This window comes from Moschus berezovskii, chromosome 10, assembly GCF_049115385.1.
Source record: "Moschus berezovskii isolate FMDL1 chromosome 10, NW_MosBer_1.0, whole genome shotgun sequence".
Taxonomy (NCBI): Eukaryota; Metazoa; Chordata; class Mammalia; order Artiodactyla; family Moschidae; genus Moschus; species Moschus berezovskii.
In genome coordinates this window covers 66,963,117-66,980,080 of record NC_142469.1, presented here as the reverse complement: position 1 = coordinate 66,980,080, position 16,964 = coordinate 66,963,117, and the positions used below count along the sequence as shown (strand labels likewise).

General features: G+C 44.9%; 1 protein-coding gene across 4 annotated transcripts in view; it reads left to right on the top strand.

The window, feature by feature from the left end:
- Positions 1 to 16,964, top strand: part of ANKRD6 (ankyrin repeat domain 6) — a 183,114-nt gene that overhangs the window by 138,016 nt on the left and 28,134 nt on the right. For 3 of the 4 annotated variants that reach the window (XM_055433192.2, XM_055433194.2, XM_055433189.2), the window contains exons 3-4: positions 8,467 to 8,565; positions 16,279 to 16,377. In XM_055433192.2, coding sequence (XP_055289167.2) covers positions 8,467 to 8,565; positions 16,279 to 16,377 — 198 coding nt within the window. The remainder of the gene's footprint in view (positions 1 to 8,466; positions 8,566 to 16,278; positions 16,378 to 16,964) is intronic. The other variant, XM_055433191.2, reaches the window with a different exon arrangement.

Genomic DNA, 16,964 nt, shown 5'->3' with positions numbered 1-16,964 from the left:
GGCTGAACACTGAAGAGTTGATGTCTTATAACTGTGGTGTTGGAGAAGACTCTTGAGAATCCCTTGGACAGCAAGGAGATCAAACCAGTCAATCCTAAGGGAAAGAAATCAACCGTGAATATTTACTGGAAGGACTGATGCTGAAGCTCCAATACTTTGGCCACCTGATGCAAAGAGCTGAGTCATTGGAAAAGACCCTGATGCTGGGAAAGATTGAAGGCAGGAGGAGAAGGGGACAACAGAAGATGAAATGGTTGAATGGCATCATCGACTCAATGGATGTAACTTGGAGCAAACTTTGGGAGATGAAGGACAGGGAAGCCTGGCGTGATGCAGTCCAAAGGGGTTGCAAAGAGGCAGACACAATTGAGAAACTGAAGAACAACAAAATGAAATAAGAGAGACAGAAGAGGACAAATATTGTAAAACTCCACTTATATAAGGCCCCTTGAATAGTTGATTCAGTAGAGTTGAGTAGTAGGGTAGAAAGGGAATTCCCTGGTTGTCCAGTTGTTAGGACTCTGCTTTCACTGCCAAGGGCCTGAGTTTTGGGGGAATTAAAATCCCACAAGTTGGCTGGTAGGCCAAAAAAAGAAAAAAGAAAAGTAGTATAGAGGTTAGCAGGCTTCAGGAGAGGGGAGTTATTGTTTAATGCATACAGAGTTTCTGTTTAGGATAATTAAAAGTTACAGAATCGAATAATGGTGATGGTTGTACAACATTGTAAGTATACATAATGCCGCTGAATTAGAAACTAAAAAACTGGTTTAAATGGTAAATTTTATTACATATATTTTACCATAATAATTTTTAGAAAATTCACTCAAGAAGCACCAGAAAACGTAAATAGTTGAATTATCATAGAAAAGATTAAAAATGTGATTAAACCTTTGACGAGTGCTAGGATCAAATGGTTTCACAGCCTTGTTCTATACTTTAACAACAGCAACAACAAAAACAGTTCCAATGTTATTTGAAGTATTGTAAAGCATAGCTCAAAATGGAAGCTGGATTTTATGTTATGAAACCAGTGCAACCTTAATACCAAAACCAGGTAAATATAAATGAGAGTGAGAGAAATAATACAAGAACTATAGAGCAATCTCAAATATGAATTAGAAACAAAGATTCTTAATAGTCCTACTTAATAGAATACAGCACATATCAGAATAGCACACAGTGTGGCCAAGTGGAGTTTGATCCAGGAATGCAAGGATGGTTCCTTAATTCATTACACCAATAGATTAAAAGGAAAACAAACAAATGTATGATTATATTAACAATTGCTAAAAAGGCGATGATTCCAATATAAATCAGGAAATAAGAGAGAGCAGTTCTTATCTCCCAGCCGTAGTTCTTCAGGCACTGGACTGCCATGCTTTGCTCTGTCAGTGTGTCAGCCCATTGGAAATGTAGTCTAAGTAGCTGCCAGTGAGGAGCATGGAGGCCATTAACTGGTACCTTCTAACTTACTACAGGAATCAGTGGGATTCTTAACAGTCAGTTGAGTCTCTTGAATTATTTTGATCCTTCTTCTGGTGGACATTTCTAGAAACAAGCCCAAGCCTGGCAGTTTGTGCATCACCTCAGAAAGAATTCTCTTATTAATTAAGCCATTTTATTTGAATAATTGATTCCTGGTCATACACATTTTAAATCATCTATCCCAATTATTTATGATTATTAGTCCCTCCCCAAAGTAAGACTTAGAAAAGCATTATGAATCTTTTTGGCATAGGAAACTGACGGTTTTAAAAGGAAAGACTGTAGTGACTTCCCTGGCGGTCCAATGGCTAGGACTCCACATTCCCAGTGCAGGGTTCCCTGGTTCGATCCTGCATGCTGCAAGTAAAAATTCCGTGTGCTGCAACTGAGACCCAATGCAACCAGATAAGTAATTTTTTTAAAACTAATGAAAAAATAAAAGGAAGGCCTGCTCTTTCAGAGGACAGTATCCCTGCCCGTGTGCGATTGGACTGTTGATCCCTGGGGCAGGAATCTTACCTCTGTCCCCTGCTACGTTTTGTCTTATTAAAATTAGCCTGTCCTTTCAATCTGACATTATGTTGGATCCTGATTTTTGTTATCCAAGGACTTTATTCCCTTGCTGCATCTTGTCATCTACAGTCTGATTAAAATGTGGTGTGTCACTCATCCAAGTAGACAGGTAGATGAAACACATTTCCAAAATGGAAAGTTCTGAAGGCTTTTTAAACTGTATGTTTTTTAATGTAAAGATTTATTCTCTCACTTTTTTTTTGTCCATGGCACTTTTTTTGGTCTATTTTCTCCCTGAATGTCTTTATAAATTTGTTTTTATTGAATCATAAGCCTGAGAAGGACTTTGAAGTTTTGGACTCAAATCTACATCACTCCAAACAGTTGGAGCTCTGGAAATACTGTTTATGATAAGAGACCCTGGGGCCACCTAAGAAAGTTGGTGGGGAATCTTCTATAATTTTGTGCCACTCTAACTTCACTAAGGTTACCACTTTCTTGCTCCCCATCTCTCTGTTTCCTATTTTCTATTCCTTCCTTAAAGCTTCAGGTAATGCAGACAGACTTTATTGGCCTCAAAAAAGACTGCATGACTCTGATCTATTATATTTCTCAGGATCTGAAGAAAGGAAGACTTATCACTTTGATATTATTACACTGATTTAGGTTATACCTAAATGCTTCTTGTCAAACTGTTTTCCCCCATATGGGTCACATCTCTGCAAAGGCCCTCCTTATAACAATCCCTGGTTAAGAAGGTTCAGTTGTTTTATTTCTTCGAGCTCATGAGCCTCAATTACTTTAGCTTCCCTTTGCCCCATGGGTCTGTTGTGACCTCGAGCAAAAATGTATCATTCAACAAAGTGTTCCAAGAATGCCTAAGCTCCTTCTCACTTCTTGGGTCCACTCTCAGACCAGGTGGCCGCCTTGAGGAGTCGAGACTCAGCATCCATGGGGCAGGCATCCATGGAGCAGGTGTTCGTGGGACAAGCGTTGTCTGTGTGAAAGGCCGGCCCTTTAATAAGGAGGATCAATGATACCTAAGTAGGAGAGAGGAGCTGTGAACCAACCTCCAGGTCCTGGCTGGAGTAATGAGTGACCAGGGTTGTGACCCAGCACTCCCGGGCATCATGGAGTCTGTATGAAGAGAGAGTCTTTTTTTGCCCCCGGCAATTTAATTTTATTTATTTTTTAAACTGGAATACAAATTTTTTACAATGTTGTATTAATTAAAAGCTTTCCAGCTGCCAGTGCAGGAGACATAAGAGGTGTGGGTTTGATCCCTGGGTGTGGGAGGTCCCCTGAAGAGTGCATGGCAATCCACTCCAGTATTCTTGCCTGGAGAATCCATGGACAGAGGAACCATGGAGTCGAAAAAAGTCAGATATGACTGAAGCTACTTAGTGCGCACGTTGTGTTAGTTTCTGCTGTACAATGAAGTGAACCAGCCATATGTATACATATATCCCCTCCCTCTTGGACCTCCCACCCCACCCCACCCCACCCCTTGAGGTCATCACGAAGTACCAAACTGAGCTCCCGGTGTTCTCTAGCAGCTTCCCACTAGCTGTGTAAAATAGCTCTCCCACCTCCAGCTGGGAGTTAGGCTCTTCCAAATGAATAGCAGAGAGAGACTTTTCGTTCAGAGCGCTCTTTATGATACCTGTGAGTATAATTTATGGGTCACCTGCTGGATCGGGAGTCACTCTGAAGTTCCAGTGCAGCAATTCTGCTAGAAATCAGGACCCACAGGGCTCAACCTGCCAGAACAAATCAGCACCCAGACCCGAGTTGTTGACAGTAAGGCCACTTTTTCTGTGGTTGTTGCCTGGCAACGTCTCTAGGCCCTTTGCTGTTGACTTCCCTGAAAGCGAGTGGCTCCAAGCCTCTGCCCCTCCCTGGTCGGATCAGGGAGATGTGCTGCCTTGCAGGGTCCTGCAGCCCCTGCCCCACTGGTCTCAGATGGCCGGTCCTGACCCCAGGGCAGGTTGGAGAACCTGCACAGCTAAAGCCTTCAAGGAGGGACTTATAACCTCCAGGTTCACGTTTGTCAAATGGACTTCGAAAATACCCACGCTGAGACCCCACCCTAGCTTGATGGAATCTGGGCATAAAATTTGAGATTTAAAAATATTTTCAGATGAATCTATGGTGCAACAGTGTTGAAAACCCATCATTTATGTTATAGCTCGAAAAATGTCCTAATACTAGCAGCATCTGCTTCTCCTGGGAGCTTGTTGTTGTTTGTTGTTCAGTTACTGAGTTGTATCCAACTCTTTGTGACCCCATGGACTGCTTCCCTGTCCTTCACTATCTCCTGGAGTTTGCTCAGACTCATGCCCATTGATTCGGTGATGCCATCCAACCATCTCATCCTCTGTCGCCCACTTCTCCTCCTGCCCTCAATCCTTCCCAGCATCAGGGTCTTTTCCAGTGAGTCGGCTCTTTGCATCAGGTAGCCAAAGTATTGGAATTTCAACTTCATCATCAGTTCTTCCAAAGAATATTCAGGGTTGATTTCCTTTTGGATTGACTGGTTTGATGTCCTTGCGGTCTCCAGAGTCTTCTCCAGCACCACAGTTCAAAAGCATCAGTTCTTTGGTGCTCAACCTTCTTTTGATGGCTTATATGGTAAAGAATTAGCCTGCAATGCAGGATTGACCCAGGTTCAATCCCTGGGTCAGGAAGATTCCCCTGGAGAAGGGAATGGCAACCCACTCTAGTATTCTTGCCTGGAGAACCCATGAACAGAGGAACCTGGCGGGCTACCATCCATGCGGTCGCAAGAAGAGTCAGATAGGACCGAGTGACTAACACTTTGACTTTTTCACTTTCAGCCTTTTTTGTGGTCCAATTCTAACATCCATACATGACTACTGGAAAAACTATAGCTTTGACTAGATGGACCTTTGTCGGCAAAGTCATGTCTGTTTTATAATATGCTGTCTAGGCTGGCCATAGCTTTCCTTCCAAGGAGCAAGTGTCTTTTAATTTCATGGCTGCAGTCACCATCTGCAGTGATTTTGTAACCCAAGAAAATAAAATTTGCCACTGCTTCCACTTTTTCCCCATCTATTTGTCATGAAGTGATGGGACCGGATGCCATGATCTTTTTTTGAATGTTGAGTTTTAAGCTAGCTTTTTCACTCTCCTCTTTCACCCTCATCAAGAGGCTCTTTAGTTACAGGAGCTTGTTAGAAATACAAATTGTCAGTCTCCACCCGAGACCTACAAAATCAGAAAGCCTTTAATGGAGCCCAGATAGCTATCTTTAACAAAGTTCTGCTGCCCTATGAAGTTTGAAGCCCACTGGTTTAAGGCTTAATATTAACGCACAAGCAAGCTAGTTTCATGTGAACTGTGAATGTAACTGCAAAAGCACCAATAGAAAAGATGCAGTGGAAAAGTAAGGATAAAAGTGACAAATCATTGTATGGGGTGGGAGAATCGCAAATGATTGGCTTTTACTTTCCAGATTTTTACTGAAGTCATTATTTGTATTTTTTCCTCATTGTCGCACAGAGGCTTTCTCTGGTTGTGGTGAGCAGGGGCTACTCTCTAGTGCAGGCTACTCATTGTGGTGCAGTCCTGCCCACGGGGAGACCATGGCCTAGTTGGAAGTTCAGTCAGAACAGGATGGGTGGTTTCCTTGGCGGACCTGAAGTGCTGTGGGCATGGAGAAGACAGCTGGGGCCGTTCTTGGAGAACAGGAGAAGGATGTTCCCAGTAAAGAAGGTCCTTCCCGAGAGACATGGAGACTGGAGACCTTCGACTGTATTTCAGAAATGACCGTGGGTGAGATCTAGCTGATGGGAAGCTCAACCCTCCAGCGAGGGCCCACTTGGTTACCTAGGGCACCCGAGATCCAGCTCTTTACCCGTGTCTGTGCCGTTCTCAAGATCTCACCAAGGCAAAGGTGTGGGGGGGCAGCAGTTGGGGGTCTTCAGGGGTGAGGGCTGAGACAGAGGGAAGGAAACACGTGATGGATGCTGGGTGTTGCCTCCCTTATCCTACGTCAATGGTTAGTGGAGACTGTTCCTATTTCAGATGAGTAAACGGGCCTAGGAGAGTGGCCAACACAAAATCAACCAGGTGTTATCAGTCCGAGTTGGGATTTGAACCTTGCTCGTTGAGCTCCAGTGCCTCTGACCTTTCCTTTTTTTGGAGAGGGCACTCTGCTGACCTTGGATGAGGAAGGTGCCTCTAGTCCAGGGCCATTCTGTTAACACCTTATAGTTTCTAAAGCACCCTCCAGATGTGATCTGGTTTTAAACCACATCCATGTTTCCTTCTCTGGCCTTCTGATTATTTGTGTTCACTTGGACAAACCCTTTTGCCTCCTTGGGCTTCAGCGTCCACGCAGTAATCCCTGGTTGCTGACAAGGATGTTCCTCAGGGCTCCCCTGACCTGACTCCCGTTGACCTCTTGGCCTATGGCCTCCTTCCCAGCCTCTCTCAGGGCATCTCCTCCGGTCACAGTCTGCACTTTCCAGATGCTCAGAAACACTGTCCTGCCATCTTGTCAGCCTTCCTCACCGCACACGTCTTTCTCCTTATAATCGCGATGGGCTTCCCTTTGTTCAGAATTTTAAAAAATTTTAAAAAATTGTGAAGGTCACTGATCGGATGTCCTGGACAAGGACACATGGTAGGAGGAGCCTGGGGCCAGGCCAGCGAGGGGAACCAGGCAATTTGGCTTCATCTGATCAGCTGTGGACAGTTTGTCGGAGGAATCAAGGTTAACCAGCCCGCATAGAACATAATCGCCAGCCGAGGGAGGTCACGCCTTCATCTCATCTCTGATGCTGCCTTTTTATGAAGGCTTTTTATAGCCTATTTTCTTGGAGAAACTTTTTTCTTAATTAAGAATGCTAATTTTAATGCGAGTTCTGACCTCTTTCCTTCCAGAATCATTCTAATGCTTTGATTGCATTTCACAGGTTGAAATTAAAACCCTCTATTGTCAGCTATCTCTGTTTTCCGGCAAGGCTAGTTACCCATGGCAAACTGGCCCTTGATCGAGAACACAAATGTGTTTATCCTGCTAGAATATCAATAAAGGGCTTTGGGAAGCTCTGTCGAGATGCAAAAAAAGACTCAGGCCATATGAAACCCTTATTCCTCCAGGAGTGTTTCTGTATAGGTGGGGTCTGTGGTAAAATGCTGTTTGGAAACATTTCTTCACAGTGAACTGGAGGGAGAAAGCAGAGGGAGCATAATGTCTCCTTTAGAAGTTGGAGAATTTGGAGCTTGGCAAGGTCAGTTTTCCAGATAGGAATTGACTTACTCTGAAGAGCGCTGTTCTGGGTGTGAGCCTCCGTGTCATGGCTCAGGAGCCCCTGGCAGGGGACAGTCATCTCTATGACCCACGAGCAGGGCGGAGAAGCCCACCCACTCAGGGGCACAGGAGATGTTCTCATACACGTGTTCTGTCACCCACTGGGAACAGCCTGGAACTCGCCAGTGACAGAATGAGTGAATAATGTGACAGTATTTTTTAAAATAAAAAATAGAATGTCAGACCCCCCCCTCAAATTGCTAAATGACATTGTTTAATAACATTTATGTAAGGTTTGAAGACAAGCAGAACAATTTTTATCTGTTGTGCATGGTTACAAACATGCAGTAATGTATAATAACAGGCAAAGGAACGATGAATTCCAGATTGATTGGTTCCCTAGGGGTTGGGGGGAAATGAGACATGGGAGGGGTTCACAGGGAACAGCTGTGGTTTCTTTAGTTTTTTCTTAAAGGGCTTGGTGAAAGTGAAGGTGTTAGTCGCTCAGTTGCCTCCCACTCTTTGCCACCCCATGGACTGCAGCCCACCAGGCTCCTCTGTCCAGAGAATTTCCCAGGCAAGAATACGAAAGTGGGTTGCCATTTCCTTTTCTAAGGGATCTTCCCAACCCAGGGATCGAACCTGGGTTCTTTAGTTTTCTCTTAAAGTTAATGGTGGGTATGTGCATTTTCAAATATTATTCATATTTTTGAATGATTGAAGTACTTGGTAATTAAAAAATTTTTAAATTTGTTTTACAAAGGAGAGAATCTGTTCTGATGGTTCGTTCAGCGGTTTCAGTTTTGAGGAATTACTAGCCAGACATCTCTAAGTAGCTTAACACTTTGCTGCTCTTCCGTCTCTTACCCCATCAGATACACTATGGCCATGTCCCCAGTCCTGACTGTCACACCAGTGGGGAAATCAGAGAAGACGTGAAAGCCCTCAACTTTCTACTTGCCTGTTGGATGAATAGGAGTAGAAATTATGCACTAAAGGAAATCTTCACATTTTGAACAATTTTGTTCGTAGCTCACAATGCCAATAGCCAAGGTTACCTGAGACAAACTTGAATTCTGAGTAAATCTAAGCACTGCTTGCCAAACTGAAGGCGGGGGAGGAACACCGCTGTGCAAAGCTTGCTCTTATGACTCCTTATTCTGAAATCAGTGTTTGCTCTGCATTAACAGCATGGCCGGACGCCCCTGCATCTTGCTGCCAATAAGGGCCATCTTTCTGTGGTCCAGATCTTGCTGAAGGCTGGCTGTGACCTCGATGTCCAGGATGATGTGAGTAGAAGCCATCATTCTGTTGGGGGATGGCTGTCAACCGGGCTTGTCTGCATAGAATCCCACAACGTGTAACTAGCTGTGAGGTGGGGGAGGGACAGTAGTTGTTGCTCTCCAGCACTTTTTAGCTCCACCTTGGTGGGAAGAAGTTCCTCTTGAACCCCTGCTCTGGGACCCATTCTCAGGAGCAAGTGTGGTTTGGTTTCCCCATCATAGTTCCTATCGAGTATTATTATTTCCTATCTATCATTATTCAAGTGCAGGGCCTTGAAGGGTGTTTTGCCTGTTTCCTTGTCTTGGTATGAAGGAGCACACTACACATGCACACAAGTTTGGGCAAGTCTGCTGGAAATGTATCACTGATCAAACTTACCACTGGAGAAAAAGATGAAGCTTAAAAACTTAAATTTTTGTCTTTTCTTGCCTTGATTTCTCTTAGTATACATTTAGTTTAAAAGGACCTATTTAAAGAAAAAAACAGGACATTGATCTTGTGTAATCTGAGAAAAACGATGCCTCCAGAAAGATTCACACTGGTGCTCTGCTTTGATTGAGAGTCTTCTCTGAGTTTCTTCAGTCCGATTATCTAGAAAGAGATTCTGCTTGGCTCTTTTGGGTTCAGGAATCCATTCCTGAGTAAATCAGCAGTGGCTGGCATGGAGTCATGTAGTTGCAGGGGGTAGCCCTATTGGGTTTTTGGGTAGGCTAGATTCTCTAAGAAAGGAATGTGGAAAAGATTATGTAAATTGCTCTCCAGTGGGCTATTAGGAAAATGTCCTAATGATAAGCTAATCCTAATGATGATTGGAAACTCTTTTTGAAAAGTGTCTAACTCTAATTGTGATTTGTACAGTAGAACTCGAAGAGGTAAGAACTTTTATGAGGAACACAGACTCTTGGAGACTTTGTACTCATAAACCCCTTTCTGAGTCACCCTTAATCACTGTGCTTACAGAATGTTATCAAAGTTCAGACCCTCTGTTGGGCTAGAGTGTGGGTCACCAAAGTGCTTCTAGTCTTGAGTCCCTGTGTAATGTCTGAAAACTTGGCGAACACCCAAGTTGAGAAGGACAGCATTCACAGAGCAATAATTAAATGTGTCATATCCATGTGCAGAAGGCTGTCAGTGTCATTCAGAAATTTCTGGTTATATTTGGAACCTGTTGAGTCATCAAGGATATTATTTTCAGAAGATGCTGATCTAGCTTTAAGCTGTTGATTTCTACCCCAGGTCACAATACACTTTTTTCTTTCCCAGCACTGTAGCCATCATGACATACCTGATTATATTTTGTCCTTACATGACAGGAGCAAAAATACAGGGAGCAGGAAGAGATTCTGACCACAGGAAAGGCAGGGCATTGAATTGTTGGTGCAAATATGTTGGGCCAGCATCTGCTCTTCTCTGCATAATTAAAGCCCTTGCTGCCTTGGTGGCAAGGCTGCAGTAATACCAGGGTGCTAACCCATCACGACCCAGCACTCCTGCCTCAGGTCCTGAGCTCCAGGTATCACGTGTTCTCCTGTAGCAAGAGCCATGCAGACTTTCCAGAACTGCTGCTGTTTATATTAGGCAAGATAGGAAGTAAACTAGTCAGGAGTTCTCACAGGGTAGCCAAAGGGGTACTTGTCAGCAGAAGGAAAGCCAGCTTTACCGTTAGAGGGGTACTCTTTATTTATTGAAATTATTAATATATTTTGCATCTTTCCCTTGCCATAGACAATGCATATATTGTTTCAGTTTAAAACAAAACAAAAGTGCACACACAACAACAAAACAGTGTAAAAACAGCTGGAAGTGGAGGTTTCTTGACTCCCACTAGTTCTGAAGTAATGAATTTGTCAGAATATGGTTCTTGTGTGTCTTCTATATATTTACTCTGCTTGTTGATCAGCCTTGAAACCCATGCAGGAATTCGAGGAAGAAAACTCCTTATGGATGGTCTTTAGAGAAGCTGGGAATGGGAGTCCCCTGGTGGTCCAGTGGTTAGGACTCAGTGCTTTCACTGCCATGGCCCAGGTTCAGTCTCTGATCAGGGAACTAAGATCCTGCAATCTGTGAGGCATGAGCAAAAAATAACAAAAACAAAGAAACTGGGAGATTAAGTATTGGAAAAAAAATTTCAGAAGTTACCTGTCTTAGGTGATGGGTAACAATAGAGAATGTTAATGTTATGAAGAATTTACTCCTGACTTCATGTTCTACAGATACTGTGCTTTGTATCATGGTAAAGACTGAGAATTAGTTGAAGAATGACCTCCAGTGCCCTGGAGTGGGATTATTATGAATTTGAACCTGTGGAAACCAGTTCTTTAGAATATGGAACTCCAGGAGCAAATTCCCTCTTGCTTCCTGCCAGCCCTGTCAACGCTCATTGGAGCACTAACGCCATCTCTGATTGGTCGATGAGCAATCACACAGCCCCCACCTCAGAAATAGTCCAGGACCCCGTGGCCACGGGAAAAGGCACGAAGGAAGAGAAAAATAAGAAAACCCAGAGAAGACAGGCTAGGAAGAACCCCAGAAGATCAGAGAGAGAAAAAGAGGTCAGCAATTGTTTTGTGCACCTACCCTGTCTTGAGCTTCCTTGCAATATGGCTGCCTGTGCCACCTGGGAGGGATTCCTCCTGAAGTGGGGCAGGGGCCACCCTTGCATGACGGGTTTCTTCTATGACCTTGGCTTTGGAATCTGCCCACACTATGCTCACTCTTTTTCACCATGTAGGAGGGAACACGTATTTCAGAACCAAGTTTTAGACCTCAGTGTTTGCAAACCTTTTAAAATCTCCAAGTAAGAAACACTGATGTCCTAGAAAAATGGAGAGCTGGCAGTTCATGCACTTTGCAGACAGGTCCCTTTGCAGTCACTCTGGAACATGATGTGCATGTTCCAGATCAAAGTGCCAAACTACAAGTTTGCTGGGTCTTCAAGTTCCAGCTTCAGCGTTTTTCTTCTGCTTCTTTGTAATTAATCATTCAGTAAATACTTCTCAGGTGCTGTACTTGCCAAGGCATTGGGCTAAAGTACTTAGCTTGATGATGCCATAAACAGGCAGCCCCATCCCCCAGAAGCACCTAGTTGTTTTAAAGACCTGTTTAAGGTTAATTGACTTCACAGGTTATAAACCGCATACATAGGGCAAGTGCAAAAAGCCTTGACAATTTGAATTCTGCCCCAACCGTGGGTACATTTGTGCTAAGTCTCCTCCGTCGTGTCCAACTCTTTGCGACCCTATGGACTGTAGCCCACCAGGCTCCTCTGTCCATGGGATTCTCCAAGCAAGGATACTGGAGTGGGTTGCCATTCCCTTCTCCAGGGGTCCTTCCCAACCCAGGGATCGAACCTGCATTTCTTATATCTCCTGCATTGGCAGATGGGTTCTTTACCACTAGTGCCACCTGGGAGGCCCCTGTCCCAACTGTGCTACCCTGAATTAGCTGGTTATTCTAAGGTAGGCACTGAACTGCACTGGACCTTGGCTTTTTGATCACTAAAGTGAGAGAATTAGATGCCACAGTGCTTGGAGTGTAGTAGAGAGTCAGTAAATATTCACTGAATAGATAATGAGTAAATGCTGTTGAACGTGCCAAACTTCTCCCAGCTTTTTTTTTTCTCCAAAATTTCAGAATTTCATGGTTGATCTTTAAATCATAGAGAAGTAAAGATTATGTCTAAGTTGCTGCTTAGGTCTGTTAATAAGTATGTATAGAGGTACATTTTGTTTCAGTATTTGAAAAGTATACTTACTTCCTTTTATTTTTCAACTTTTTATTTTGTATTGGGGTTTAGCCAATTAACAATGCTGTGATAGTTTCAGGTGAACGTTGAAGGGACTCAGCCGTATATATCCATGTATCCATTCTCCCTCAAACTCCCCTCCTATCCAGGCTGCCACATGGCATTGAGCAGAGTTCCCTGTGCTATACGGTAGGTCCTTGTTGGTTATCCATTTAAAATATAGCGGTGTGTACATGTCCATCCCAACTCCCTAACTATCCCTTCCTCCCGTCCTTCCTCTGCTGGCAACCACAAGTTCATTCTCTAGGTCTGTGAGTCTCTTTCTGTTGTGTAGAAAGTATACTTTTGAAATAATACTTTTACTTCCAAAGGAAGTTTTACTTTTAAAGGAGGAAGAATTGATTCGCAAGTCACTGACCCTGTTGCAGTAAAGGTTCTTAGGTGTTCATTTATGTCAAGTTCTGGGGAAGAGTAGGTCTGAGACAGCCCGAGGTGGCCCTTGACTTACCTATTCATGTCTCTCGGCCTGTGATGCTCACCTTGGTGACTTCAGGGTGGCTGGTGTTTATGTGTCAGAGAAACCCAGAACCACCCCACCTCATGTGAGCAGAGCTCACGGTCCCTCTTTAGGGCCATGCAGGGTGGGGAATGGCTGGCTCTGGCCTTCACTGTCCTGTATATCCCACGTGTGAGGCAAGGACCCTGGCTCTGAGCGCGTCTCTGACCGAGAAGTGTGAAGACGGAAGGGTGGCTCTGTCCTGGAGATGGGCAGTGCCGGGAGAAGGGACCTGCTGGAGACGCCTGTGCCAGGGGCACGAGGACCACCACAGGGGGCTCCCACCACAGCCTCGCCTGGGCCGTCAGGTCTCCCGAGTCCTGTTCATCCATCCGGAAATCTTCTTTTAAGGGCTGAACTAGAATGGAGATTTAGCTTCCTACGTTGAGTTAGAATTTCACAAGGGAAAGTTATCCCCACAGAAGCAGGTACAGGAGATTCTTGCTAAAAGCAAGAAATAAATCACGGTGGTGTTCTGGCTCCAAAGTTGCCTCAGCTCATGAGTTAGTGGCAGCCCATGAAGCACAGTAAAACATTTGATCTGAAGCCAGGCCGCCAACAGGACCCACACTTAATGCACAACAAAATGGTTACGTTTGGTTACTTAAAAGGGTTGTTCTAATTGGGCCAAGGAGTGCAGGTTAGTGTGCCCGCAGTGTGTAGGAATGGTTAAAGGCCTCTAACAACTAGAAATCTGACGAAGTCGGTGTTTACTCTGAAGAAGGGGGCTGCACCCTCACCTTTGTTGCTGAGAACAGGGCACCTCCTTTCTCTTCAGATCAGTAACAAGAAATTACACTTGCGGTCCATTTTGGGAAAACCCATCATGATGCTGATCGGGAAACAGGCAGTCTTGAAGATTCTTACAGAAGTTTTCAAAAATTGAGACTGGGGCTTCCCCAGTGGCTCAGTGGTAAAGAATCCACCTGCCAGTACAGGAGACTCAGGTTCGATCCCTGGTCCAGGAGGATCCCACCTGCCATGGAGCAAATAAGCCTGTGTGCCACTGCTATTAGCCTGCACTCTGGAGCCTGGGAGTTGCAGCTACCGAAGCCTGTGTGCCACAGCTAGAGAAAAGCCCTCGCAGCAGCGAAGACTCAGCATTGCCCCTCAAATTAATTTTTTTTAAAAATTGAGACTGGGCAGTTTTTCATGATTATCTGTTTGGGCCTTAAGTACACCTCATCTGGCACCACTTCCTAAGTTGTTTGAAGAGGATGTGTAATGGCTTTGCCCACATCCTGTAACCACTGATCCAGTGGCCGTATTCTTTTGGTGACATGGCACATCGAAAGGGTCCTCTTTGAGTAAGCGGTCTTGGAAAGGTGAGTGAGAAGAAAAGCAAGGCTAAACCTACTTTGTAATGGGAATCATAGCGTAGGATGCTGAGGGGAGGGTTGATGACAGAAGGCATGGACAGTGGATGGAATCATGGTAATGACCACCTCTACCGTCCTGACCCAACCAGGAAGAAATCTCTCAGATTCTACAGAATGAAGAGAAAGAAAAGCTTCTGAGACATGCACAGTCCCATCCCGTTCCTGGTATATCAGTACAGCTTAGACATTTAATAAATAGCAGTTTTTTGATGCTAGAAATTATATATATAAAAAATTGGAAAGAATTAAAACATTTAAAGAGGAAAATAAATATTATTTCCCCTCATGAATTTTTAAAGGGAGTTTTTTTTTTTTAAAGTTTTAAGAATGTGAATTTGGTTTTTAAGTAGGATTAAGTGCTTTTTATTGTGATGAACTATACATAACATAAAATTGACCATTTTAACCATTTTTAAGGGCACAGGTCTTTGGCATTAAGTACATTCACATTGTTATGCAAACATCACCATGTTCTCTCTCCAGAACTTTTTTTCAGATTAAGTGCTTTTAAAGTGCACTGTCATTTGTTACAGATCCCAGGGATATAAGTAGAATCAGTATTTGATGAAGGCTATTTATAGGTAGCAGTGCTGCTGCTGCTGCTGCTGCTAGGTCACTTCAGTTGTGTCCGACTCTGTGTGACCCCATAGACGGAAGCCCACCAGGCTCCCCCGTCCCTGGGATTCTCCAGGCAAGAACACCGGAGTGAGTTGCCATTTCCTTCTCCAGTGCATGAAAGGGAAAAGTGAAAGTGAAGTCGCTCAGTTGTGTCCGACCCTTAGCAACCCCACGGACTGCAGCCTACCAGGCTGCTCCATCCATGGGATTTTCTAGGCAAGAGTACTGGAGTGGCTTGCCATTGCCTTCTCCGAGGTAGCAGTGCAGCCCTCTTTAAAAAGCCTCGGTATTCTCCATGTTCTAGTTGGTCTCTCCTCTCTTGGGCTAAGAAGCAGGAGTACCCCAGGGTACTTTGTCCTTTGTCCCTTCTAGGTTCCACCAGAATATTGTTTATGCAAAACTCTTGCCACCCAGATCATAGACCACAAGAAGGGAAGGGAAGGACCTTGCCTCCTTTCACAGAGGAAGAACTTGAAGTCCAGCGAGGTGACAGGTGTCCCCCAAGGCTTGCACAACTCGCATCTCCTGACCCCCTTGCCCCGCTCCCCTTCTGTCCCACCAGGAATTTTCCACACCATCCACCCATCTCCCTGTTCAAGCTTATACCCCAGCCTGGACTTGATTTCCTGAGTGCCTGTCAGAGATAACATGTATTCTTGGAGACTTCAGGACTATATCTTGCTACGGACTTCACTGTCTTACCTCTGGGATATTAGTCCTCTCAACTGCAATTAGGGGGAGTCAGCTTCCCTTTGGCACCCTGACACAGAAAGAGAAGGCCAGCCATCCCAAGAATCTGATCACAGAGAAAGGGGTCAGATGCAGCCCTAACAGTGAAGATGCTGTCATGGGATGTTCAAAGAGTCTTAGAGATGTGCAGTGACAGCCTGAGTCCCCGAGTCCATCCTCAGATGTCCTGACGTATCCCCCTGCATTGTTTGCTCTAGGCCAGGGCCAGTCAGTCAAGGAGTCCACCCACTCTCGGGCCCTGAGTGCTGCTGAGTGACAGAGTAGGCTAGTGAGTCCTCTGACGCTGGGGAATGAGAGGACTCAGCAGAGAGTAAAGATTCCAGGCATTGCTGGTTACCTTGCACAGCCCACAGTCTAACTTTCAGACCTGCTTATCACAGTTGTGACAGTCTCGTTGCCATCCCCTGGAGTGGCGGGTAAGAGCCTGACCCTCATCCAGAGGTCAGCTCTGTGGCCCTGGGTTGCTCTGAGTTTGGCTCGAGGTTACCACTGAGATTGTGAATATAGTCATTCTTCCCGGCATGCACTGTCTGTTGACTAGATCACTGAGCCCAGCTGGCCCTCGGTGACTGAGGATAATGTCTTTACTTCCTGAACAGTGAAGCAGGGGAGCAAGTGGTGGGGGGCTGGAGAGTGCTGACCACCGTCCCTGCCTTCCCACCGCCTGCAGGGGGACCAGACCGCCTTGCACCGGGCCACGGTGGTGGGAAACACTGAGGTCATTGCGGCGCTCATCCAGGAGGGCTGTGCCCTGGACCGACAGGACAAGGTGAGCAGGGAAGGGGGGGACGCGTCAGCCTGAGAACCCACTCTGGGGATTTCCTACTGCGTGAGACGTTGTCATTCCTGAGGCTTATCGCTCATGATTCAACATGAGGAAATCAGCCCGGAGTTCCTCTGAAAGAGTATCTGATCTCCCAGCAAAAGGAAAGTTTAAAAAAGCCTTTCCCTCTTTTCTGTGGCAGCAGTGAAGAACCACAGAAATATAAACGGTGAAGAAGAAAAGTCCGAAAGTAATGAGCTGTGGAGGCCTGGATGGGGGATTCCACGTCCAGATAGTCTGAGTGGAAACCCCCAGACTGTGTTTCCTTTGAAAAAAAGATAATGGCCTGAAACACCCGGGAGGGCATTTCTACCTCTTCTCTGTGCTTCCCTTTCCTTCACCCTACCTCCAGGTCCCACCCCACTCAATTCATTGCACTTGCTGTTTCTTTTTTTAATAGTAAGTCAAGCAAACACAAGAGCTGTGGAATTGGTTGATTTTTATTTAAAAACAGGGGGGGCACCTGTTTACCATATTTACAAATCACTGCCTTTTTTTTTTTTTTACCGTATTTACAAATCACTGTCCTTAGT